Below are 27,441 nucleotides of genomic sequence, written 5' to 3'. Positions count from 1 at the left end.
AACATGATGAAGTTTTAACAGCCTACCACAAAGAGCGTTACCGAGGTAGCATTTCATGTAAAAGTTTTAGCCAATGAGATAGTTTGAGTGGTGAATCATCAGAGGGTAATTAAAAGGCTGTACAGAGCAGGCTGAGGAGAAAGTCAGACTCTGCTGTTCCAGTAGTGTACTTGTTGTTCCTGAGCCTATGCTATGTCATCACTTACTAGGAAGCAGGTATGACAGATTGTCATACTAAGCTAAGTTCTATATATGTATCCAGTGGATATGGGAAAAAGTTGACATGTTTTTTTATGTTGACAATTCCCCCAGCTATATTTTTAAGCAAACTATGGAAGGGAAGGGATATAGATTAATATGCAGTAGAGTTGATTAGGAAAATTGTATTCTGAATAGTGATTCGCTGTCAGAATGAGTGGATGGGCTGAATGTGTTCCTGCAGAATGAGTCTTGGGTTTGAAAATCAGTATTTTTAATATCAGTTTATGCTGAAACAGATACATTTATTAAACATGCAAATAATTACTATGTTTGGAGTGAATACTGCTTTGGTGTGGAGGGCAAGATTAGAATTCAAAACAATCTTAGGTAAATTTATTTGAAAACAGGGTGCATTTCAGCACAGACAAGCATAGAACTTGGTATTTAAGTGGGAAAAATCAACAACAGCGTCTGGTCTAAGGCATAAATGTCTAAATGATTGGGAAAGAAGTTACTATGGATGACAAGCTGAGCATCAGTTGCAAGTAAATTGCTAAAAGTCATTCTGAGCACTGCAAATAACTCTACAGCTTGCATGACATCTATCAGTCTGCTGGGTTTGTGCGTGACAAGGTTTGGATTATGGTAAATGTCCATCTTTGGCTGACACTTCAGAAAAGTAATACAGTGGGTGGACTTGCTCCAAAAGACAGCAGTGCAACTTTTAAGAAATTTTGAAAGTTTTGAGTTTCCACAAATAGAAATTGCTTAGCTCAGAGGAGCATGATGTTGAAGAGAGACATAATAATTGTGCCCAAGTAACTCTGCCTCCTGCCTTGGAAAAAACAAAATACAGCAAATATTTTCTGCCCTTTGTGGATATGGCAAGAAGGTAATGACCTCATTTGCAGCAGGAAGGTACAAATTAGATACAAAGATTTTCTTGTAGTAAAAATAGTGAAGCATGGAAATTGCCTGAAGAATGAATGGAGTCTCTTTGGGGTGGTTGTCTAGGAACAAATACACATCATCTGTCAGAAAGACTATAATCCTGCTATATTGGCCTTTTGAGATTGAAGTCTTTACATGGACCTCCTGCACCTTTTTTAGAGAATGAGGAACATACCTTCTAGCTATTTTGACTTCGGGTTTTGTGTTTTTCACCAGCTCCTGCAGAATCTCACCTACAATGACAAGATGACGGTGTTGTTTGTTTACAATGGACCTTTTATGTTGGAGGCAAGCCAATGGGATTTAAAGGCTTTCTGTAGGCGGCGACGGCGACTTGGAAGGATGGATGAACAATGATATATACATGTGTATATATAATGTGTTCTTGGAACTCGTTGAAACATCTGGCCTTCAACACTTCAGAAATTGTGAAAGATGAGATCCTGTAAAGAATTGATGATTAAGAGTTTTAATTCTTAAAACTTGTGTAAAAGTCTAACACTTTTAAAAATGCGTGTTTTATTTCAAATATTTCATAGTGACCTCTTTCTCCAAATAACCTACTTTTTCTCAACAGTGTTTTAAATAAAAAGGAAGTTTCTGGTATTTTGCTATGTTATCAGTAATGCAACATCAGAAGTACAGTTAGTTTTTCTAGGTTATACTGGACTAATACTGTCTGGGTTTTTTGTTGGTGTTTTTTTTGTCCAAAACCAGGCATTTGCTTTTGGTAAACAGTGTTCATGTCTTGGGGATAAGTCGTCGGGTTAAGTCTTGGGGATAAGGCTTCTAACACAATTAAGCATGTTCTCCAAACTTTTCCTGTTGAAACAGAAACTTTTTGAATGAATGAAGGTGATGTATAGGAAGAGAATGGTTTGTAAGTAGCTATGCATTGGATTTTACTTTGTGAAAATAATACATGAAGTTAATACAAAGAATATACTGTTCTTAAAATAATATACTTTAGCTCAAAAATAGTAAATAAAAATAATGTTCCATTTTATATTCCTGGAGGGAGAAGATCTGTATTTTTCTAGCAAGTCTTTCTCAGCAAGGAGACTTAGAGCCAGTTTTTTTGAAACAACAAGCTAGTTAGCTTGCAGAAGTAAAATGAAGCAATATATAACTTTATTATTTTTAAAGTAAAACTTGGTATGTTTTTGGTGATAGATGGAGAACCTGCTGATTTCATGTGTCTGTTAAAACCAGGAGGCTTTTTACAAGGGTTCAGCTGCATTTATATTCAACAGATAGCCATAAAATTCATTACTGGTGTTTTGGCCATAGCTGTTAAGCTCTTGAAAGTACATGTCATCAACAGAATGCTAAATACCTAAAACAAGGTACAGGTTATTTAGTTAACTATTGAAAAAAAAGAAAAACTTAATACTGAACTGTGAAGAATAAGATTTGTAAAGAAATTGAAACTACAATTGGTATGTGAAAGGTATGTAAAAATTATTTATGTCCCAGAACAGTCTGAAAATATGCAGTATCCTTGTTTTCATGGGGGAAGTAGCCTTCAGTAGAATTCTATACAAAATTTGGTCTTCAGTTGATTTTGAATGGAATTCTTTTTTTTAACAGCATCCTGTCAATGAACTTTGATGGAATTGCTATGTTTGGATTTTTACATTAGAATTTTACAAATAAAATAACCCACTGCAAAATACAAGCTAGGATCTGGAAGGTTTCAGATACTAGAAGTTAAGTACTGTAGTTCTTGTTTTGAACAGCCTTTAAGGGAATAGAGAACTACACATTCTTATATCACAGGCTACTGTTGATCAATGGAGCTCTTGTCTGACTGTGAAATGAGTTCCGGGAATAAGTTCCATGAGGATTAGTGTCCAGACACAAATATTTGACAGAAGAACGAAGAGTGTGGAAACTTGGGCTGTATTCCAGGGATTGAGTGTGCCAGCAGAGTGTCCTCCACTTAATTGAGGCTACAGGCCTATATCTGTCCGCTGTATTGCAAGATCTGGGTTTTAAATGTGTTCTTTAATGTTTAAAATACTTAGCTTCTCATAACCCTGAATTTTTAAGGCTTTTTCCATTCAATTTTTTTTAAAGAAATAACAGACATTCTGTTTGGTCTCTGAGGATCACTGTATGAATAAAGTACTATTTGTTTTCACTGTCTAAATAAGTGAAACTACTTAAATGGACCTGTGTAGGCCTCGATTCTTCTATGGGTAGACAGCACTGAGTATTCGTAATGCTATCATCTTAGAGCTTCATGGGATTTTTTCCTAGAGTTCAGTTCCTTTCTCATGTTTCAGGCTGAGGTAGATGAAATGTAAGTCACTTATTTCAAGGGGATGGCACTTCAGATCCATTCTCAAAAATTATGTCTGGCTTGTGGGTGTGTTCCTTTTCCTTGGAGGTCTGTCAACTATTGACCAGAGGTCCTGATTTCAACATAACTGGCTGCAGCCTTAACATGATGCTGTCATTCATGTTAACTTAGCCCAGACAGTGTAATGAGCTGCAAAACCAAACCACTGTCACATTACTGACCAGTACAGCTTCACCATCCAGCAGCTCTCCTAGCTAAAACCTTTAAAAAAGAACTGTAAAACTAACTTTGTATGTAAAAGTGGCCATCGCTATTTGTGAAGTGGGCTATACAACATGACTGTGTGCCTCCCATACACATGTTCCTGTCGGTAACCTGCTAATTCACGTGACGGGTGCATCCCATCCACATACAGAGAACTTCTGGCTTAGAGTCTTTTGGGCTGGATAGTGTAGTCATGAAAATACACACTGAGGTGTTCAGTGTACCTACAGTGTTGTTAAGCATTCCTTACCTGTGTATAGGGTGTTTCCATGCTGCCAGCTTTCTTGCTGTTCCTCATGCTTTGCTCTTCAGCCCTGCAGGGACTCTTGCTGTAACAGCCCTTAGAATTAATCTCAGCGTAACTTGGAGAAGGCAGGATGAATGGGAGTTTAGGTTAAATACAGATGTAGTATCCAACTTTTCCTGCTGACTAGACAGGACTTCTCAAGAATGTAGAAGTGGTAAGACCCCCAAATAGTCCTGACAGCTGAAGTATTAATTGATCTTTTTCCAAAAATAAGTACTTTTCCCTGTTGTTTAGACCAGCTGAAGTTGATGGCAAAGATCCTCTTCCACCACCATCTGCAGTTCTGACAAACATCTGTGTCTGCTCATGTACTGAGACAAAGAGGTAAAGCAGCAGAAATCGTAGCTTACTGTGAGAAATAGAAAGATCTTGAGGAACCAAATACTGAAAAGCACTTCTAAATCACCTCTGACTGTGTTTTATGGCTGTAAATGGCACTCGTGCATGTACCTGTTGTTAACTAGGAGATTTGTTTAGTCGGATGGAACAGCAGACTCTAATGAGGAAGGGCCCCTTGCACAACCACAGTGCTTTTTAACATGCTTCCATGAAGCTTAGGGTTTTATTGGAAGAAAAGTAAGTGAGGTGTGTTAAGGCTGTTGCTGACTGGGAACATTGATTCTCCAGGCTGTGGAGTTAGTGAGGGGTAAGACACACAGAGCTGGTCTCTGCTGCAGGATGCTTACTGAGGAGTATGGCAGGTGCTCTTTAGAGGCCTGGCACCGCACCTGCTCCAGGCCTGATAGCAAAATTTACTTAAGAGTTAACACTGCTGGAGGCTCGTGTGTGGTTCATGCTAAGAAGCCCCCTCATATTACTAAACTCTCTGGCTGTTTCCAGAAGCTTCTGGACCATCTTCAAATAGTGCTTCCTATGGATTGTAGAAACTGACTTGGGTTTCTTCCATGAACCTGCAGTAACCTGCTTGTTCCTTAGCAAAGCCTCTTAATTTTCTGAACATCTCTTATAACAGGCCTTAATTTTCACCTGCTGTCCCCAATTCCCATGCCATTCATAGTGTCTTCTTCAAAAAGCGTTGAGTAAATATAGGTAAGATGTGGAATTTGTCATTCAATTTTACCAACACTTGCATAATGTTAACATGTTATTACTGTCTGTGCTGTCCGTGCACAGGCTTTGGATAGTGGGGTTTACCCTGGGGGGTGAAGGCAATGTGAGAAGGAGATCTGTGATTAAAGATGCTCAGTGTTTGCTAAGCTGAGCAAGGGTACTGTGGGTGTCCCTGGGGGTTGGCTGAGGGATGGTCCCATCCAGTGCATAATTCCTTCTCTTGTCCCTGCACCCCACAACCTTCAACACCACCTGTACTGGGAAAGGAGCACCACACTAAGGGGAAGGGCTATATTGGCTCAGCAGTATTTAGTAACCGTACGTGAAAATGTATTTCAATTTCATGGAAGTTGTTTTGATGCTGTATGCATCGTTTTCCTGTCTTTATTTGGCCTGCTTCTTGAAAGGTGCATTGTAGTTTCTGCTGATTTGATTGACACAGTATCCGATGGGAGGTGTCTGGCAGGAGAGCTATGTCACGGGCAGTAGGGGGAACCTTAGCATTCTAGCTTCACTGTAAACAACTCTGAGCCAGAATTACTGTCTTCAGTTCTGACTCACTGAAACACAATGCCCAAATTAAATGTTCCTAGAACTTCTTGTTACAGAAGGATTTTTTTCCAAGTACCTCACTAATTAAGAATAAAACTGGGATTTGATACATCATAATTTAGAGAGGAAGGAGATGGGGAAGGGGATTAAATCCACCTCTGCTCCAAGAAAAATACTCCCCCTGTCCCAGCCTCAACATTGGAAAATCGCAGGAATGTTTCTTTGCTGCTGCACTCAGACTTATAGCCACGTTTCTCCTTTGAGGCTAGTTGATCCACCTGTCCTTTGCATATTATGACAGCCTGGATGAAAGGCAGTGTTTTGTGTGCTGGAGTTGATTTAGTAGTTACTATACTTCGTTTTACTTCAGTGCTAACTTTAGTCATTGGCAAGGCTGAAGTGTAAACAGGCAGAGGGGAGATGAGTGCAGGAACCAGATGTGTTTAGCCTTTGAAAGCTTTTCAGGCACCACTGTAGCAGTGTTGAAATCCAGCAGGGAAAACGTGGAAAGGTAATGGCAAGTAGCAACAGCAGAGGCAGAAGGTAAAAGTGATAACCAGCGCTACAGCAGCCTGCCGTCTGATATCCTCTTCTGTGGCTCAGCTCTTTCCCAGTGGTGCCATCCCCTGCCAACAGTTCCCATCTCTGTGCTTTCCACCAGATTCCACCACCTTTTCTCCACTATTCATCTGCTCCCCCGTTGCCCTCAAAGTAATTTCCAGTTATTCAGCCTTCCTTCTGTTGATCTATTGCCTCCGCTAAGCCAGCGGTTTTTTTCGATACTTGGTGCTGGTTTTGGCTGGGATAGAGTTACTTTTCTTCGTGGTAGCTTGTATTATGGGGCTGTTTTGGATTTGTGACCAGAACACTTGGTAATATAGGGATGTTTTAGCTGTTGCTGAGCATGCATCAAGGCTTACCCTGTTTCTCACACTGCCCCACCAGCACAGAAGTTTCCAAGCAGTTGGGAGGTGACACAGCCGGGACAGGTGACCCCAATTAACCAAAGGGATATCCTATGCCATATGACATCGTGCTCAGCAGTTAAAGCTGGGGAAAGAAGTTTCTCCTGAAACTTCTGCTATCGTTCTGGCCTCTGCCTATTAGCCAGAAAAGGAGGAGGCCATTTGGAAAGCCCAAGACTTTTCTGTGCACCCTTTTAGCACAATGTCAGCAGGGCTCTGTGCTCTTTGGTTTCTTTCTCCATTCGTTCTGAATTCCCTTAGGGCTTTCTTGCATCATGGCATGGTAAGCTGTCCTTATCTGCTTAGTGATTCTCCTAGTCTGAGGTGTACATGCTTCATTTCCTTTGTACCTTGTGTCCAGCTGTGCAGACATCCAGGTGTTGCTTTGATCATCATGATGTGGCCTCAGAGGCAACAGCCAATACTAAAACAGACTGATGGCTGTTGGTATGAAAAGCAATAGGATGTTTATCAGTTGTCAATTGGGATCCACAAGTCGTTAAAAAATAGTAACAGTGGTAGCAAGTTCAAAAATACAAGCTGAAAGCAATAGGAACTCCATTCTCTCACCCCAAATGGCATGCATGAGCTCCATGTAGAGATACATGGACTGGAAAAATGCAGCGTGTAATAATACAGAAACAAGTGTCTATTAAGGATTAGAACTGATGCCAGTCAAGACCTTCCCTTTTTGAAATGGGAAGATTTTCATAATACCTGTGGAAGCGTTTGAGGAGGTATATTAGGGGACAGAGGGTTTCTCAGTTGAGATCGTGGCACTGAAAACACAGTAGCTGCAAAATTCTTGCCACTGGGAAAGCTTCCCCTACTTTAAGGCAGTCCCTTAAAGACGATTTGGGTAAGCACAATGTTCTGACAATTCTGACTTTGCATTAAGTTATTGTTGATGTAATTTGTCAGATGTGGCTGGAAGGTGCAAGGAGGTCAGCCTGGAAGGGATTTTGTTTCCAAAGCGAAAGTCATTGGGAAAGTAGCAGTTGTGACAGAGGTCTAATGCAGAAAAGAAGCCTCACCGACTCCATAGCCCTGAAAGACTGAGTGCTGAATGACATTGCTGTAGACTCCCATGGAGGTGAAAGTCATTTAAGTCACCCCAGCAGGCAGGTTCAGAAAGCCACACTTGGCTGCAGCTTTCTGAACCATTCTGCAGGCATTTAACTGGACTTCTACGGCGTTTTGTGACACATTTCCTTTCTTCTGTCCTCGGCAGAGAGGAAAAATGAAAATTCACTTTGTTGAAATTGTGCTCTCTGAATCAGTTGGTCTTTGTTCAGGTTCACACCTCCCCATGTCAGTGCTGAGGTCTGCCATCATCCACTGGAGTGCACCCCATCTTTGCATGTCGTACCTGTTCCAGCCAAAATTCACACCACTCCTGGCAAGACTGTTCTGTAGAGTGTTAGACGTTAAAAGCTGCAAACATTTCCCTAAGGCTAAGGCCTTCTCTGCACTAGGAAGATTTGGTAGCTATTCCAATTAGAGCACTAAAGACAAATATTAAAGGGTGTAAGGTAAAGAATGATAATTTTTTGGAAAGTCCTTTATGACAGGATTGCAGGGAGAATGAGGCCAATGCCACAGAGCTGTGTCCCTTATTCCTAAAATCCATGACAAGCTAGGAAAAAAAAAAAAAAAAGCAGCCCTATGCTAAGTTTGTTGTATCTGTCTTTTGACCATCAAGCCCGAGGACAGAGAACTCCAACTCAGCATCATGTCAAATCTGGAGGCTGCTTACGAGTTTTGCTCTAGATGCAGATGGCATACTTCTACCCCCCATCTTTGCCTGCATTGCTGCAGGGTTACATGCTCCCTTCGGTCCAGGGTCCCATCTTGCAGTCACACCCTAGCACCGTTCCAGTGTACCAGGTTAAGTTAGTTCATGAAAATACTTGCTTTTAGCAACCTGTGGTGGGCTGACCCCGGCTGGGCACCAGGTGCCCACCACAGCTGCTCCATCACTCCCCTCCTCAGCTGGACAGGGGAGAGAAAATATAACGAAAGGCTCATGGGTTGAGATGAGGGCAGGGAGATCACTCAGCAATCACTGTCATGGCAAAACAGACTTGGCTTAGGGAAATTAGTTTAATTTATTGCCAATCCAATCAGAGTAGGATAATGAGAAATAAAATCAAACCTTAAAACACCTTCCTCCACCCCTCCTTCCCAGGCTCAACTTCAGTCCTGATTTTCTCTGCCTCTGCCCCATTCAGTGGCTCAGGGGGATGGGAATGGGGGCTATGGTCGCCCCATCACACGCTGCCTCTGCCGCCCCTTCCCCCTCAGGGGGAGGCTCCTCACACTCCTCCCCTGCTCCAGCGTGGGGTCCCTCCCATGGGACACAGTCCTCCAGGAACTTCTCCAACATGAGCCCTTCCCATGGGCTACAGTTCTTCACGAACCGCCCCAGCGCGGGTCCCTCCCACGGGTGCCGTCCTTCAGGCCCAGCCTGCTCCAGCGTGGGTCCCCCGTGGGGTCACAAGCCCGGCCAGCAAACCTGCTCCAGCGCGGGCTCCTCTCCACATGGGGCCACAGGCCCTGCCAGGAGCTGCTCCAGCCTGGGCCGTCCCCAGGGTCACAGCCTCCTTTGGGCACCCACCTGCTTCTGTGTGAGGGCATCCACAGGCTTGGTGTCTGCATAGTTGTTTCTCTCACAGATTCTCACTCCTCTCTCTGGCTGCGGTTGCCATTTTGCAGGCCCACCCGTCCCCTGTCCATCCCCCACCCCTTAATATGTTACTACAGAGGTGCTTCCACTGTTGCTGAATGGCTCAGGCTTGGCCAGCAGCAGGTCCATCTTGCTCCGGCACTGGCTCCATCAGACACGGGGGAAACTTCTAGCAGCTTCTCGTAAAAGCCACCCCTGTAGACACTCTGCTACCAAAACTTTGCCATGTGTACCCAATACGCAACTGTTATGTCACTGACCATAAATGTCAGTAAGCTTTTTGTCATGGGGTTCCTTGCCATTCCCTTCTTCAGAGGCTGAATGGATGGCTTTTTCGTCCTTACACCAGCAACCCCTTCAAACCCATGGAAATGTCAAGGCAGCAGTGTGCCTGCACAGGCTGAAGCATCACTAGCTCATGGAGCGGCTGCTTGGTGCGAGGGAGAGCACCAGTCTGAGCTCTAAAGCCACTGAAAAGGAGCAAGACTTCCTGGGAACTGGAACATGCTGGTGAGGGGATGCTTTTCCCCTTCTGCAAGTTGTTTCTCCATTTCCCTGCAGTACCAGCAGGAAGAATACCTGTGAAATCACCTAGGAAAATTAGAAAAACAAGACCCATGCTAAATAATGACCAGCAACACCAAGATCTTCAAAGCTGGCTTGCACGCCACAACTCACAGATTTCATCATGTGCAGCAGTATTCCTTTCATAATCATTCAGACTGGTTCGGATGACCACTGCTTGACTCCAATCATTCAAAACAACTTTTTTTTTTTTTTAATTGCTTTTTTATTTATTTGGACAATATATATATACATATGTACAAAAACATCTATGCCTACTTTTTTTTTTCTTTTCTTTTTTTTACAATTTTATGTGATTTACAAAACAGGACAGCAAAATAACTTATAAAGGATACTAATACTGTACAAAAATAAAACTGATTAAACTGTTGGAAGTTGGTATTTTACAGTGTTACAGATTACTAGTCTGTAAAACAGCATTTTGAAGTACGTGTCCAGTCTGGTGTATGCTGGGCTAAGTCCATCTGCAAACTGAAAACAGATCTGTAATACAGGTCATGTAAAACTGTTAAAAAAAGAAGTATGTTGTATAGTTATACCTTTAAAGCCATGACTTTTCTATAGTAATGGGCTTTCTTAACCAAGGAGAAGAGCTGTCCTAACTACTAAGTACTTCCAAAATCATACAAGTACATACAGTATTAGAGAACCCGATTTTCCTTTTCTTTTCCAACACTTGCAACACTCTTCAAAACTTAAGTTCAAGATGCAAAGAACTAACCTGCAGTTTATTTGTTGGAGCTTTTATTATTTGCTTTTATTAAAACAAAAGCCCCCAAATCCCCAATGAACAAAATAGAATCTCCAAACCTGACTATTCCCAATGTATTGTTAGTGGTTAATGAATCACATTAATCCTCTCTCCAATGCTGAAATACAGCATACATTACAGCAAATGGGTTACCATTTAGGAAAGTTTGTTTCAGAAACAGGATCTTGTCACATGCAATGACGGCATACGCCTGTATGTCCCACTGTCCCATGGACCAAAGTACACCCCCCACCCCACCCCCAGTCAATTCTTTCAGATGTTGCAGGAACGACGACATTTGTTTAAATGTGCATTCTACCCCAAATATGCAAGATGGAAACCATAAATCTGGCCATTTACTTCCATGTATCGGTTAATCCTGGTAGCCAAGTGATCAAACATCTGACACGCTGATTTAGGAGCTGCTTATCAGCTGTGGCTTCCCATTGTGGTTGACAGGATGTGAAGGGGTCTTGTATTTCACAGGATCAGGCCTTAATTTTCCAAGTGTTGCATTTGTCCTACAATATGGCAACAACCCAGACTGCAGACTCAAAATTTTGCAAGATCTTCACAGAGGAAAATGAAGACAAATGTGCATGCACCTTTGAATGTCACCAGGCTGCACGTGGCCCTGACCCCACTCAATGAGGCAGCATTAACAGTACTGGTAAGCAGAACGCTTTCTTTATTTCTAGATCAACAGAAATACCAAGGCTACCTATTTTTATTAGGAAGAATTCATGTCCCTATAACTCAATTTGGACACCAAAAATTAAAGTTTGGTTTCTAAAATAAATGTTTCAAAAAGCTGAAACGGAGGTAGAAAGTGTGCTTGGTTTCCTGATGTCTTCACTGAAGAAAACATATCCCAGACTGCTCAATATCCCCAATGCCTTAAAAGCAGTTCTCTTCACATGGAATTTATCATAAAACTACACAGGTAAAAGCACTGAATGCAAACTGATTTCTAATGCTGAAAGCCTTATACAACTGTAGAAGAAAACACCCTAATCTCTGAGTTTTTTATGTTTGTTACTAGGAAGCAAGCTTTTTATCACGTAAAACAGTAAGATACTGTAATTGCATATGTACTAACAAGATGTTTTATGTACAGAATTTTACAAGACAACCTAAATTCATCTGCAGTGGAAACACTTTGGGTTTCAGTGTGATTACTCATGAGATGAATTTGGCCCTAAGTCTCCTATAGTAGGGCTGCACCTGCCCTTCCTCTTCTGGAGGAAGGGGTAAAAAACAAACAGGACAAGAATGTTTCTGGAAAAAATAATGTGTAAACAGAATTCTCCTCCCTTTATGCAGCTGAGGGGGGGGGGCTATCACTGATAACCTCTTACAGTTCATGCTTTGTAACCTAAAACCCCCCAATGAAATAGCAAATGACCATGAGAAAGTTTTCCTTCCGTGATGTTTTTGCTCCTTTTAAAGAGCAAAAAATAGCTTTAAAACAAAATTAATATTGCCTTTATCACTGTTTGACGTGCCATGCATGACACGGGTACAACACAAAGTACCAAGAGAAGCTTATGTTGTAAGGAGTATTACGACACAGCTCCCGTCCTGTATTTCCAATTAGCTCATGGTTTTTCCCCATACTCTACAGAAACGGTGATCCAGAGATACAGGAGCCCTTTTGAAGTGCTCCTTACAATAATTTCAGCTGTTTCCATTAGCAGAGTGCTCTTAAGGAAAGGTCTACTCTCTCCATAAGCACACACAACTCCCATGGGAGTCAGGCAAAGGTATGAAGAGAATAAATCTTTAAGGCAAGTTTACGAAGAGAAAAAGCCTTTAAAAAAGCAGCAGTTTATAAAGATGGTAGCTGCTGTTATGCATCCATTCAAACAAAACACAGCAGAATAAAGCACTGTTAGTGGCATTTCTATAGTACAGTACTGTATTTATTGACAAAATAAAAGTATAGGATCAAGTGAGAGACATAAGTTTCTGCTCCCACGCCCATGCCACGTTATCTAGGCTGGCTTGTATTTTTCCAGGTAAGTGAATAACAGCTAAATACACATATGGTCAGAAAACGACTGAGCTGTTGTGGGGCTTTTTTTTGCTTTAAGTATCTTCTTGAATTATACATGTTTTTACTGGAAAAGTACAGCTTATATTCAAAAGTGTAGTTAATACAAAGAAAAATTAAAAGGACCCATTTACTTTAATGGGCCTTCTTGAGTATAAATTCACCTTACCTCAGTATATCAATGAGACATGATTAGTAACATACGTAATGTTTCTCTTAACAGTCTCTTTAAATGCAGGATCATTCTGACACAGAAATAAACCCACTTCTACAATGTGCTATGGAGTTTTTATCTGAGAGTTATTTACGTGACTCAGAAAGTGTTTTTACTTGACAAACTCTAAATACAAGCAGCATTACACTGTTCAACAAAACATGTTCATGACACAGCAATCACAAAGACCTTGGGGTCATGCTACTGTGGTGGCACAGGCCAGACCATCCAGTCAGATGTATGTACACCAGCATCAACACTTTACATTAGAGGCGGTGGTCGCCCCTTCTGCTGGCTATCCTTCCCCTCCTCTCACCCTGCAGTCCACTTGCTCCAGACTGTTGTTATCAGAGCAGGGTGGGGAGGTGGAGGACAGGGAGGGGGGCACAGAGTATTTTTTTTTCTTTTTAATGTTGGCTACATGTGCTTTTGGATGGCAAGGGTGACTGGCATCACAGCCGATGCTCATGCTCTGATGCTGCTGCCTGCATCCTTGCCACAGCTCGCTTCCCCTGCCTTCCACACTCCCCTCCCTGGGCCAGCCCTGCCTTCACAAGGAGCTGCTGGAGCTGGACTTTTTGGATCGCTTGATCATGCTGGGGTGAAATTCGGTGTGGCGCCGGGCATGCTTTGTCAGGTGGTCGCTCCGCATGAACCGCTTCTCGCAGAGGGGGCATCGAAACTGTTTCTCGCCGGTGTGGGTTCGGTAGTGCCGGGTGAGCTCGTCAGAGCGGGAGAACTTTTTAAGGCAGTCAGGCCACGTGCAGGGGAATGGTCGCTCGCCTGCAGAGAGGGAAGGATGACAAGACATTTCAGGGGGTGGGGGTAATGCAGGGAGGCACGTACCAGGTTCGCCAACGAGCCAGGGAACAGGCTGCTGAGGGGAAAAAGCTGCTTTTGTTTCCTGCCGTGGTGCCAGCGTCTGTGGAGTTGTTGATGACTCGCTTCATCAGGTTTCAGCCTCACCTCCAGCAGAAGCCAAATCCCTCCAACCGCATGAAACTCACACTCCGATGCAGAACCTTACATGACCCCAAAGACTGTCAAAACAACAGATGAGCTCTGCTTGTGCCTGCACGTTTTTCATGTCAGGCTCACTATGGTGGTATGGGAACAGAGCGCCAATATTATTCCTCTGACGCTTCCATTCTGCTGAATAAAATAATTTGTAACCACTAGAAAAGAAGCCAAAAAAAATCTTTCACCTAAGACAAGTCATTCTAGCCCTGGGAGAACGGACCAGGGAAGGACTGGGGAAAGCAGTGCAGCCTTGGGTTGCTAACACATAGAACAAAACCATTGTGGCTGCAAAGAAAAGTCCCATGCCCCCTCTCCTCCCTTCCCCCAGAAATCCAAGCTGCTCCAGAGTGTCTGTCTCCTAGATGGCTGATTTGAGGACAGGAAAACTGCCTCATTATTCCCAACTATATTGATATAAATGTCTGCTATGATGGTGAAGAACTAAACCAAATATTTTAACCTAAACCACACCACGCCTTTGCTTTTGTGTGAGGACTGAACAGCACTCACTGTAACCTTCCTGGCACGACACATCCCTGCAGGTCACCTCTGTGGGTTGCACAGGCTGTGCCTACAGGCACAGACACAGCATCTCCTGACCAGCAAAGCTGACCCTAGTCCATGGCACAGATAGAAATCAATGGTGCTTAAGTTCACATGAAAGCTTTCAGTCACAGACATCACACACTGCTGCAGTTTGATGTCTTAATTCCCTTTCTTAAGAGCCTCCTGAAGGGAATATAAGTGACAGCTATGTGACAGCTATTTATATTCAACCATGAAATTATAAAAACTATCCCAGGAGTTTTCCAGCTTGGAAGAGTTGGAAGGAAACTCAAGAACTCCAGTATTTCTTGGTACTGTGAAGTTTGGCACAACAGGCGAGCCTGCTTTACATTTACAGACTGCAAAAAAAGGAGTAGTTTACAAGAAAGTGTGCCTTGGAGTCCTCCCCAGACACAACAGCAGCAAAAAAGGCTAAAGGCTTCAATGAACAGCCCAGACACAAAGAGGCCAGCCAGCATTAGAAAAGAATGGCACAGCTGTAGGGAGAATAAAAGAGGTGGGGGGAGTGTCTGATGGCATCCAAAAAGCCCAGGAGGATAAGGATAGACCAGGTAAGCTGAGATGTAGCTACATCGTGGGCCCAGAAAGCCCTAGTGAGCTTCTCTTAAATAACACAGCCGTTTTCACAGTTTAGGCTCCTAATGATATGGTGCTCCCTGACAGGCGGCTACTCCATCCCAGACCAACCAGTGTGCAGCAGAGCTGCAACTGGATGAGCAGGACCGCGCAGGGTGCAGCAGTCCCTCGGGCAGCCGCAGCATGGTTATGCTTTCTTCCCTTACCTCGTGGCGATGCTGGTCCTTGGTCAGGGCAGAAGGATGCAGAGGGAGCCAAACCGGCCTGCTGCCTGAGCCCGGTGCAGGCACGGCTGCCAGCCATCCTGATCCAGGGCTATTTTTTTTTTTTTTATAAACAGGTTTCTTGGCTCCCTGCTGTATGCATTCAGACACGGTTGGAAGCCCTTCTGAACAACCACTGCTGGTACAAAAGAAATTAATTAAAACAGTATGTAGGCTCACACATGCATGAAGGCCATGACCGCAGCGACATGGCCAAGCAGCACCAGGAGCTGTACCGAGTGCTCATACCACTATCCTCCCCTGGCTTTGCCCTGCCCAGCGCCCAGCCTCGGCATCTGAGGCAAGTGTTTCACTTGTGCTGCTCTTTTGCTATCTATCTCACGGTTTCTGTCGCAGCTCCTGCAAGCAGGCAGCAGCGGGAGGTGCAGAACAGCTTTCTAGCTCCTCCCGGGGAAAGTAGAAGCGCTATACCTCTTGCATGTGTGGAGGCATCCAGTACATGGCTCTATGTCAGGCACTTGCAGCTCAGGCATCCTGCCTCAGGCCCAGAAGCTGCATCTCCAACCACCCACCCCAGGACAGCTCTTTGGCCCGCAGAAGTGCCTGACTGTACTACATGGAGACAAGTGCTTAGGCTGGATAACAAGGATCACGCTCTTGGGGTGCAGCACCTACATTTTAGACATGGTACTATCCAACCAGGGTGCCTAAAAGCAGTGTTTTGAATTGGCTCCACGTAGCCCTTGAGCTTCCCCCTGCCCTCCCAGAACTACAGATGGGAAGACAAAATGCAGCCCGGTTACTGGAATTCACCCACTCCACATGCCAGGTGGAAAACGCTTCTAGGTCCTGCAGCATAACCTCAAAGCTCTGGCGAAAGGCAGGCTTTGCTCAGGATCCCTTGTATAAGTTTGGCACTGCACTCCCCAGGGAACCAGCCCTGAGCCAGGCAGGGCGAACACGCCAAAGGCCACAGGGAGCCTGGCACAGTGGAGGCATGCCCTGCTACTGACGAGAGCTGCCATGCACCAGGATGGTGAATGCAGAAGAGATGGCTGCTGGAGACAGCTGGCTGTGCTCCCTCAGACTCATGAGAGCCACCACCAGCACCCACCACCCACTGCTAAGCCCCAGGCACAGTGGTAGAGAATGGCACCACCACCTCAGCGACACAAGCCCACAGAGGCTGTCACAGCCACTTTGGAGGTGCATATACAAAAGCAGACCAGGTATAATCCCTGGCATCAGGATGCATTAAGCTCCAGACTTCTCAGAACAAAGAGACAAGGGGGAAGGGAGGCTTATTCCAGGCCCTCTGGGGGTGTCTCCAAGCCTGACGATCTGCTGCTCCCCTTGGTTACAAAGCTGTAGCGGAAGACACCAGCCTAGAGGGTTGGCCTCAGGGACAGACTTAATAGGTGCAGAGCCGGTGTACAGTGTGTGTCTAGGCAGCTTTTAAGGCAAGGTAGAGACACCTGATGACATGTGATGATTGCCCACTCAGCAAAAACAGCTGCTGTATTTGCTGGTTGCATCTGACATGCCTTTTTTTAAAGCAGCAGAGATGCTTGTGTAAGAGTCCACTGAGCAAATAGGTCTTGCAACTCACACACAGCCAGGCAGGCAACAGCCCACAGAGCTGCAATGCAAGCTAGTGCTGTCTCCATCTGGAGATACAGATTCCTGTGTCATGTCTCAGTCAAGAAATACCTTTTCCATATGATTTTTCCCCTTAGTTCTGGAAGTAGTAATGCTAAAGCTTGAAACAAGCAGAATGAACCATCAAAAGAGGTTTATGCAAGCTTCCTATGGTGGCAGTATGCTACTTATGCTTTAAGACATGCCTTAGATGGGATTTCCATCAAGAGATGAAGGAAGAACCAATGGAATATCATGGTATCTTAAAACTACACGCAGTATGATCTGAACGCAAGAGACAAAAGATATAAATAATTACTTAAAAAAAAAAATATATATACACATATATCCAGGGCAACTTACAGAACTAACAAGTGAAACAGAAACTGATTTACAGGCTATAGGAATAGGTACATCTGCAGAACTCCCATTCTTCGTCCTGGGTGCTACCAGGAATGTAGTAAGAGGCATAGTTTATGCTGAGCACAAGCTAGCAGTGACTCTTCAGAGGTCTTCTATGGAGTCTAAAGAACTCCAGAAGGCCTGACCTGCTTTAAATCCCATACAGATACAAAGGCCACTATAGATCCTTTTGATCTTTGTTCTCTTGCTTCACCTGACCTTGTCTCCCTGCTCCTTCTCACCACCCTCTACTGCAAATGGTTAGTTTCTTCTTTGTGAGTTTAAACTCTGTATCCAAGCTGCTTTGTATGCCCTGAGGCAGGTCCACTTTATTCCATTTCCATTTTATTCTGAATAGACAGTAAATTATTTAGCTTTTTGCCCTACCCTGGGATTTCTTCATATTGTAGTCTTGCGCAGGAAAGGTTTCTGGAAAAGAATACAGAGTAGGCATTAGCAGACTTGTTAATAGTACAGGTAGTACTGGTATCCTCATTCATCATCTGCCTGCTCACTACAAAAATGCTGCTTTAGATGTGGATGACTGAAGTTCAGAGCTGCAGCTCACAGCGGTTTTAACAAAGATTAATTCATTTGGACAAATGAGGGGACGAGAAGTTCTGAGTGACTTTTCTGTGAGAGGGGAGGCTGTGTTTGAAAAAGCTGAAGACAAAGCCAATGATCACACACTTGGGAAAATCACTTGGCATGTAACAGGACATGCACTAGGACTGCAGCACACTGAGCATCTGTGGTGAAATGAAGTACTAATTTTACATGAATTACTGAAATTGCATGAGCACTGGCATTACAGAAGACATTCGGAGATTGTTGTTGGTGTGGATGGAAGCCCGGCAACGACGAACCATTTGCTAGGCTCACACTGTCTTCCTCGCTGACAAAAGTGAGGCTGGACACAACCATGAGTCCGGAGTCTGGCATCAGTACTAGCTAATGAAGAACAGTTTGCTGTCAAATAATGTTAATGATGCTACTTTACACATTAACTAGAAAACTAAATGGACTGCAGCTACAGCTACATGAATGGACACCTCATTAGACACCCTTGACTGGCCTATGTTATTAAAGATGACACCACCAAGCACATGGTAGGACTGTGCTGCCCAGTATTCACAGCAGCAACTATTTTAAGAATCAAAACTGCAGAATGGTTCAGAGTTTGACTTCTGGGGTGTGGTGTCTATGCATGGCTCCCACCTTGCCCAGAGGCTGACATGGCACAGCTAGCCAGTACCTCCTGCTGCAGGGACACCTCCTGCCTGTGGCACCTGCCCTGAAGCCCAGCCCAACTGAACTGCTGCAGGGCTGACCCCTCCTGCCGGGCAGCTGATGGGAAAGAGGAAGAAGGGAAAGCACACAAATACGGAAGGAAAGCCCAAATAGCAACATCTCTGGCCACCAGCAGGGAGCAAAACTACTTGGCAAAACAGGACTGGCATAACTGGCTCTGCATGGTTCAAATGAGAGAATCTAATCCCCACCTTCATCTTCCAAGGTCCTCCTTGGTACCTCTGTGGCTGCTGGAGCCTAAAGTTTCCAAAGAAATATTGGTGCCCTAGGAATAACTGGTCCTGTACCACAATACTTGACTTAGAGATGACAATGATAAGCAATTTTGATTTTTTCTTCCCTGTGATCCCACTTAGCCACCACTCTTGTATGTCTCAGTGTCTTCTGAAGTATGACAGGTTCTGTAGGTGGATGTCAAGAACATAGTCCAGCTTGTTGCAAGGAGGAGGGAAAAAAATAAAATGCAGGCTATCTTCCTTGCTTCAGACTAGCTGTATCTCAAGTCTCTCTTACTTCCCCCTCCCAGAGCATCACTTGCCCCACACACCCTGAATGAGCAATTTCCTGTGGGACACAGGATTTTGATCAAACGTTCACATGCAAGATACTCCAGTGAACACGGATCTTACAGACATCTTTGCATCCACTTTGGGGCAGAGAGAGCAGAGGCTCTCTTTTTGAACAGTCTTTTTCTTCTGGGATATTCCAAAATCAGGTCATCAAAACACATGGCAACCACAAGGTACAGATGCTGGTATGAAAAAACACAGAGGGACATCTGCAGTGAGGATGCTAGGTACCGTGTGCCTAGAACAAGGGCTTCTGCAACACCTAAACCACAGCCATCAGGTCAGGCAACAGATCAGACACTGCTTATGGGACAGGCAATGGATGGATGGGTTGCAGCAAGGGGTTTATTCTGCCAGCACTCAGGACTAAACACTACAGGACAATTCAGGTGTTAAAATGCCGCTTTCAGCAAGTATTTCGACTGCTCTGACATCCTCAAAACAACCACTCAACAGCTGCATGCATATGCACGTGTTTGAGTCCCTTTCAGAAGGCCAGATGCAAACCCACCTGCTAAAACCTCACCACTGCTGTGCTGCTGGGAACCTAAATCCCGGCAAGACTCAGTCTTGCAGTTACCTCCACGTGACACAGCATCAGATGCAAGGGACATCATTACAGTTTCCCTGCCAGATCACAATCCCTCCTGCCTGCCATACAAAAGGCTTTCTGTGTGTGTGTACACACAAACACACCAGTCAGGGAAGCTACCTGAGAGCAGCCAGAGTTACATCTATACTTTCATAGTTGAGAAGAGTGCCCTCAGCCGTACACTCTTGGGTACATGGGACAAGTTCCTACCTCTTCCCCTTTCCTATCTTACCTCCATTTGAACCACCTCTGTTATGCAGCAATACTTAAATATTAACTTAGCAACAGCGAAAGACCACCTCCTAGCCTGGTGCTTAGGGCACTTACTTGGGACTGAAGAGCACTGGGTTTAAGCTCTTCCCTGTTGGAATGAGTAAATACTTGCTAAGGGGAAACATTTTTGGCAGAGGAAAGAGGAATGCAATTTCACATTCATTCAGAGAAATGATGTATTTTTTGTTATTTCACAAAGTCTCTCTTTATGAGAGACATGAGATATGTCACTCAAACTGAGCTTCGTGTCCCTTCGTAGATTCCCGAAGTAACTTGGAATCTATTAGTTACATTCTGGTGTCTTCAGCAGGCAGAGCGTTACAGGTAAGGTTGTTCTGTGTGAGCTGTTTCCAGTAGCATCTCTGAGGTGCATGGTGCTCAGCGTAGGTAAGAAAAGATGGCATTATCCCCAGTGAGACATGAGATTTGAGATATGGACATGAGATTAGTCCATGTTTCAACAGGCTCTTCCCTGAAGTTTAAGATATTTACAGAGCGCTTTCAGGCTATTCACAGTCATTGCTACTTGAATATAGATGGTGAACTACACTATCACAAGTAAACAGTATATGAAGTGTGCTTTGCCATCACTACCTCAGAGTCTGGCTGTTTAACCTTAACTTGGCCTCTCCCTGCTCTTACAGCTGCAGGTCTGGGAGCTGTGCAATGCCAGCATGGCAGGTGATGAAGGGGAATGATCATTCCTGCAGGGATCCTAACAGCTAGGGCTACAAGACACACAAGCTAACAAGAGCAGGTGACACCCACCACACAGTCTTCAGCGCCACAGCACAACAGCGTGCAGAAACTCGGTAAAGCTGCATTTTCAACACATCCATCTGGAAACAGTATTTGCACTCTTATGGGTGATGCCTGTTCATTGCTTCTGTTGTACATGTCCACTGCTTTACGTCAACTCAATTAATATACAATCTTCCTGGAATGCTTTCCCACTGTGACACATACACGTCCTTAAAGTTTTTATTTTTAGCAGGAAAAAACTCAAAACCAAAACCAACTAAACACTGGGAGTCAGGCTACACTGAACTTAATCTTGAAGACTTTTGCCTACCTTACTTAGCTGGCAAGGCTTCCAGTCAGTCAGTAGGATCATGTTTCTCCAAGACCTAGAAACATTCCTGTTAGAACTCCAGCCATTCGCACATTTCATTAACCCATGAGAATGGGCATCTCAGATGGAGGTCTGAATTTAGCAAAAAATGTCCTGGTGGCTCCACTTTCGGCTCTTCAGTCTTCTTCTAAAGGATCTAAAGATCTGAAGTGACATTGCATGAGCTGGATAAGAAGGGCTTAAAAGGCTAAATTTCAAATTATGCTCCCACAAAATACCCCGAAAGGCCCCCAGAGAGCAGAGGATTGTCAGCGTATCAGCATCTGACCAGTCTGCCGAGCTACTGATAATCTAGAACACAAGTAACAAAGCAGCACAGTCAAAACCAAACTGATACGGGGGCTGGATCAATGCTGTGATATCCAGATTGCTGTACTAGGCAAGCTGCAGTGCTTATCTTTCCTTTCTACCAGAAAGGCTGCTCAGCTCTACTGTGCAGACCAACCTAGGGAGCCATGCCTCTGCCTACAACCCTGCTACCGAACACTGCTGAAAGCCAAATGCCACACGTAACAAACTCTTGGTATTGTTTGGACCTAGTCTATACAATGATGCAGCTGGCTGAAAAGCCTAGCTGAAGAGGGAGAACTTTTCACACATTAGGTTTTTGTGTGTTTAACCTCTTAATTAAGGGTACCTGATGCAGAGGTGAACCTCCCACTGATCTGCAGCACCACATCCTGAGAAGCTTCTGGGATTCACTTCCCCAGGCAAGTAAACTCCTACAGGTCCTGTATAAGGAGACATCTCACGAAACAGCTGTATAGCATCTTCTCTGTCCCTCTTTCCTGACCAGGAGGATCTCCTCTCAGCAACCAAGTGCCCTTTAACTGGCTTGTACTCAACACCATGATAGACAATGTACATTCCTTACAAGTTTGTTTCTCCTGCCAATTTCTCTCCCTCTCCCTATCAGTGTCTTGCCTGTTGCTCCATGCTGCCTGCCCAGAGGTTCTGACTGAGATGGGTTGTTTATTCTCATATGCCTTTATTTTCCTTGGAAACTCTTTGGCCTGCACATCCCTCTCTCTTCCGCTCCCCACCATCACCTTTGAGGCTAACTATAACCCTATGCACTACCAGTCATAATCAAACCCTTAGAACTGCCCATTTAGAGAAGTCTGTGCATTTTCAAGTAACTTTCTGTGTACCTGCTGTTTGCTTGTCATTTTCTTGGTCTGAGTCCCCTGCCTTCTCCTGACCTCTGCAACACACTCAGGGCTCAGGTCTCGCACGTCTTGCCTATGTGTCTGGGCATTTTTCTGTGCTCTGAAGGGAAAGTCTGCAAGGCTTGGTCACACCATCTCAATGTTCAAGACTCTCAAGTGGACACATGACTCATAATCCCTCCTACCACCACCAAACCTCAGCAGAGTTTACATGTACTATATATACTCCTGCAAGACCATCCCGTAAGGGATGGGGAAACCTAAGGTATGGTCACGTTGTAGAGCTATCCCTTCACCTGCCTTCCCAACAAACAGCTTTTGGCTTGTAAGCCACTGGGGATAATGCCATCTTTTCTTACCTACGCCGAGCACCACGCACCTCAGAGATGCTACTGGAAACAGCTCACGCAGAACAACCTTACCTGTAACGCTCTGCCTGCTGAAGATACCAGAACGTAACTAATAGATTCCAAGTTACTTCGGGAATCTATGAAGGGACACGGGAGGCAATAGCTCAGTTTGAGTGACATGCTTGTCCTTGTGTCCCCGGGTCTTTGCAAGTTAATACATCTCGAATGTAAGTACATATATATGACAGAATGAAGAAGTGCCTGATCGTACTGCAGAAACACCAGGGGTCTGGCGAGGAGTGATTATCACCCCGGGAAGGGACAGAGTTCAGACTTCCTTGGCTTCCTCCTACAAATCCTGCTCTGCTAATTCAGGCCGAGTGCAGTGGGATTGGCCGCACAAGCAAGGGGGCTGTTTGCACAAACAGGACGTGCAGTGCCACCTGCTGACCCGTCTCTGTTACAATAACGCAGAAGACAATTGCTGATGGATGGCTAATTTGTGTCGCCTGGAAATCGAACTAGAGTCATCATCAAAGGCCCAAACTTCAAGCAGTTACATAGACAAATTTAGTCTTGGAAATATGGAATGCCTTTGAACCAACACATACAAGGAATCATTAATAAAATACAGAACTCTGAGCATAAGAGTCTTTGGTCTCCTACTCTTCTACCTGTATTTGGTATTTCATTTATTGCTTTGCATTAGCTTAGTAGAGATGGTCTGGTGAGTTTTTGTATTCTCACTACACAGAACAGAGGAGCATCCAGAGCCTTCCAACTTGCTTGGTTAGTATCCATGAGTAAAGAGAGCTGTGGCTACAAGCAAGCGCACAGGTGCAAACAGAAGTCCTAGAGCCATTTTCCAAGACAGAGAGACTGAGATTAAATATTTAAAGTTTAAGACCAGGAGGCTTCTACAGGTGGCTGCATACCTACTTCCACTAAAGGCTACACAGCAGCAAGAAACCCAGTCGGTGGCCCAATAAAAAAATGGAAGGCAGATGAATTCAAGAGGCTCAGATATACAAGAGAGAAATGAAAAAAAGGAAAGAAAATGGTACTAACGAGGAAGCATTAATGCTCTGCAATATGAAATTATGAATTAATTCCAGAGGTCCCACTGAATCCTACTGTTGCTAAGGAATTGTTCTCTCATCTATAAAAATAATCAGCGTTAGCAGTATCATTTAGCATTTCAGTTAGCTACAATTAACTGTTCACATCAGGAAGCTCTGGAAGTTCAATGCTGCTGGGTGTCTGTAGTGTTTTTAATTACACAGACACACTGTGAAGGTACATCTCATACTTGGAGCTAAGGCCACCCACTTGTGAGCAGCACATGCTAAAACTCATGCCACTTCGGGAGGTACTTGTTATAACACTACTGCTTACAGCAAACCATGTGGGTTGTACAGTACATTAATTTACATGTCATCCCCCAGAATGCTATCCCAGACAATGTCTACTTTGGTTCCCATGTTGGGGTGGATAGTTGAGCATGGGGTAGTAAGTGGAAATTATGCTAACGCATTTTCTTGGTCACTTATGAGCCAACATTTTGCAAGGCACGAGTTACATTCAGCCTCCAAAAGAGCATCAGAGCTGCAGCCTCTGAGCCGGTAACAAAACAATCCTTGGCACAGGTCCCGAGGTCAGTACAGGGTCACCACTGAACGGCCTCCCTCCTGGCTCATGGAGGCAGTCTTAACTGCCTGACCACGGAGCTCACCGCGCTGAGCCGTGTCCAGTAATCCTCCTCCTCCCCCGATCTCTGGAGCTAAGCACCCAGCAGATCTGGCAGCAGGGCACTGGCAGGCAACCTGCACCGGGTCGCCTCCTCTGCAGTGCACACACACCTAGGCTCACAAGCAAGCCCGAGCAACAGAAGCTTAGCTGGAGCTCAAACGTGGCCACATCCTACCCAAGCTGCGTTAAATACTACAGCAATGCCTGGCAGCACACCCCTCGGGTGATCAACTCGGTTTGTACTTCACCACTTACCATCACTGTGAACAGACAAAACCCAGAAAAGAACGACCGTCTAACTGAACAGACGTGAAGCACGTGAAATTAAGTGTTGGCAGCACTTGTCTCCTTTGATCTGCTCCTTCCCATACTTCCACGCAACCCTTTAATTTAGAGCAATTTTTAAGCAGCTTTGTGTGCTGCACTGTGGCCCCAATTGCAATTCAGAGACGTAAAGGGTTCCATTCAGCCACTTGCACTAGAGGGCTTAAAAAAAAAAACAAACCACAAAAAAATCACAGAAAATTCTACAATTGCTTTCCCTTAGTGCTCAGGCAGAGCCGGAGGAAGTACGAATCGCTGCAGCAGAATTTTTTTTATCTGTAGGTTTCCATGTTGCCACACCCTCTAAAGCGCCCGGGCGAGGACAGGGGTATCGCGCAGCCTGATGAATTAAGCCCTCGTGGAACGCGCCTGAGCTGGGTCGCGACCACCGATACCGCGAGGACCGCCGGGCAGAGCCGCGGCCAGTCGCCTGGGACGGCGCCCGTTTCTGCTCGGCCGGAGCCGCGGCGCCGGCACGCTGTGGGCACTAGTCCGGCGGCGGGCTGCCCCACCGGGGGGAGCCCGCGGAGCTGACACCGGTTTTCAGGGGACGCGCTTCCTAAGTTTTCCCGTCCCTCCCGCTGGGTCCCGCGCCGGCCGGCCCCGGGTCCCGCCAGCGCCCCGAGTGCCGCTCCCGCGGCGCGAGGAGCCGCCCCCGCCCTTCCCCGCGGCGCGGCGGCAGCGCCGCCCGCCCCCGCCCCGGCACCGCGGCCGCCGGCCCGGCTCCGCCGCCGCGAGCTGCGGCTCAGGGAGGCTCCGCAGACGCGGGCCGCGCAGCGGGGGAGCGGGACGCGGTGGCGGGCGGAGCCGAGGGGCGCGGGCAGCGCGCGCCCGTCCGCAGCGCGGCGTGGGCCGTCCCGCCCCCACCCGGTTCGGGGATACGCGTGGCAGTTCGGCCGCCGTGCGGGTGCCCGCCCGCCTACACCGGCAGGAGGCCCCGTTCCCGCCGCCCCGGTGACTACCTCACCCGCCACCCCGAGCGGGCTCGGCGTTCCCCGGCGCTGCCGCCCCGGCCGCGGGAGGCGCCCGCTGCACCCCCCCCGCGCAGGCAGCGGGCAGGCAGCGGCGGCAGGCTCTGCTGCAGCCCCGCCCGGGGCGGCCGCCCGCTCCCGCTGCCGGTCCGGCACCGCCGCGGGAAGGGAGAGGAGGGGCAGAGAGCGGCGGGCCAGGGGTAAAGGGGTGCGGGTGGGAAGGGAAGAAAGGAAGAAAAAACCCGAATCCCCAGAGCCAAGGCGGAAAGGCAGGGCGCGGGGGCGCGAGGGGGCGCCGGGCGCGCCGCCGGCCGGGTTCATCTGAGGACAGGCGCTCGCTCCCTCCTCCCCTCCCTCCGCCCGCCGCCGCCGCTGACCTGTGTGCACCCGGTAGTGCGCCTTCAGGTGGGAGGACTTGCCGTAGACCTTGCCGCAGCCGCTGTAGGGGCACTTGTGCCGCTTCTCGGCCGCCAGCTTCCCCTTGGGGGCGTCCCCGGCGGCGCGCAGGCGGGGGGGCGGCCCCGGCGGCGGGCTGCGGGGCGGGCTGCAGCCCGGCTCGGTGGCCGCGTCGCTGTCGGAGCCCGCGTCCTCGTCGGGGCTCTCGACGCTGTCGCTGCAGACGGAGGGGGCGGGCAGCGGCCGGTACTTGTTCAGCTCCAGCAGGCTCTTGGCGATGGCCAGCAGGGCGCAGTAGTCCTTCCAGGCGTCGCGGGGGTCGCGCAGCTCCCGGGCCGCCTCTCCCTCGCCCGGCACCTTCAGCCGCGCCGCCTCGGGCACGGCGGAGCGGTTGGAGATGGAGACCAGGCACTGCGCCGCCACGAAGTCCACGTAGGCGACGGCCGACATGGTGCGGCCGCGCCCCGGCGACGGGGGGCTCCGGGCGCCTTCAGTGCGCGCCCGCCGGGCCGGCCGCGCCGCCGCCAGCCATGGCCCGCCCGCGGCGCGGGGCGTCTGCGGTGCGGGCAAGAGCGGCGCGGTGGAGAACGGGGGAAAAATAAATAGCGGGGCGCCGGGCAGGTCCCTCACCGCCGCCCCCCGGGGGCGGCGCGCAGCCGGCGGGGGGGAGCACCGCCCGCCGCCCGCCCGGCCAGCGCGGGGGCCGGGGGAGAGGAGACCGCCCGCCGCGCCGCCGCCCGCCCCGCGCCGCGCGCCGCCCGCGTGCTCCTGCCCGGGAACGGCCGCGCCGAGTCCCATCACGTCAGGTTCGGAGCCCCCTCCCGCCCCCCCGATTGGCCAGCAGGCAGGGCCGGCCGGCTCTGTTTACCTTCTCCCCCCGCCACTCACAGCGTCCCTTTTCTAGGGGGGTGTGGCCGCCGGGCGGCCGCCCCGCCAATCCCCGCGCTCCCTCCCCAGGCCGCGTGCTACTCCGGGCTCCCCGCCGCGCCCGCTTAAAAGGGTCCCGCCGCAGCGGCGCGGGGGAAGCGGGGACGGACGGCGCTGCGGTGGGCTGCCCGCACGCCGCGTAGGGGCGCCCCGCCCGTGCCGTCCGCTCCGCGGCCGAGGCGGCGGCGGCGGCCCTGCTCCGGGAGGCGGCGGGGCCCCAGGCCGCGCGGCGCCGAGCGGGTTAAGTGCCCTCCTGGAAGCCCTACGGTCCCAGCAACGGGCCGGCCAATGGGAAGTGAGCCGGCTGATGTCACTGGCGAGGCCCCCGCCAATCGGCGCGAGGTTC

General features: G+C 47.3%; 2 protein-coding genes across 7 annotated transcripts in view; one reads left to right on the top strand and one right to left on the bottom strand.

Moving 5' to 3' along the window:
* Positions 1-3,322, top strand: part of SMC5 (structural maintenance of chromosomes 5) — a 49,657-nt gene extending 46,335 nt beyond the window's left edge. For all 4 annotated transcript variants that reach the window (XM_005435733.4, XM_014277188.3, XM_014277192.3 and 1 more), the window contains one exon: positions 1,369-3,322. In XM_005435733.4, coding sequence (XP_005435790.2) covers positions 1,369-1,509 — 141 coding nt within the window. In that variant the 3' untranslated portion in view covers positions 1,510-3,322. The remainder of the gene's footprint in view (positions 1-1,368) is intronic.
* Positions 3,323-10,196: 6,874 nt separating this feature from the next.
* KLF9 (KLF transcription factor 9) lies at positions 10,197-26,989 on the bottom strand. Of its 3 annotated transcripts, XM_055698632.1 has the most exons (4): positions 26,150-26,989; positions 17,720-17,761; positions 15,275-15,467; positions 13,549-13,688 (listed from the first exon to the last, which is right to left on the bottom strand). In XM_055698632.1, exons 1-3 carry the CDS (start codon positions 26,964-26,966, stop codon positions 15,298-15,300), a joined length of 1,029 nt encoding a protein of 342 aa, XP_055554607.1. In that variant the 5' UTR covers positions 26,967-26,989; the 3' UTR covers positions 13,549-13,688; positions 15,275-15,297. The 3 variants fall into 3 exon arrangements, with proteins under 3 accessions (XP_055554606.1, XP_055554607.1, XP_055554608.1); XM_055698633.1 differs by lacking the exon at positions 17,720-17,761 and having other exon boundaries at positions 26,150-26,986; XM_055698631.1 differs by lacking the exons at positions 15,275-15,467; positions 17,720-17,761 and having other exon boundaries at positions 10,197-13,688; positions 26,150-26,972.
* Positions 26,990-27,441: the final 452 nt, after the last annotated feature.

Source organism: Falco cherrug, chromosome Z (assembly GCF_023634085.1).
Source record: "Falco cherrug isolate bFalChe1 chromosome Z, bFalChe1.pri, whole genome shotgun sequence".
Classification (NCBI taxonomy): domain Eukaryota; kingdom Metazoa; phylum Chordata; class Aves; order Falconiformes; family Falconidae; genus Falco; species Falco cherrug.
This window is presented reverse-complemented; position numbering and strand designations above follow the sequence as displayed.

Coding starts and splice junctions, on each gene's coding strand:
- KLF9 (XM_055698631.1), bottom strand. CDS start 26,966: ATGGGACTCGGCGCGGCCGTTCCCGGGCAGGAGCACGCGGGCGGCGCG. Junction 13,689..26,149: donor GCACTACCGGGTGCACACAG/GTCAGCGGCGGC, acceptor CCCTCTCTGCAG/GCGAGCGACCATTCCCCTGC.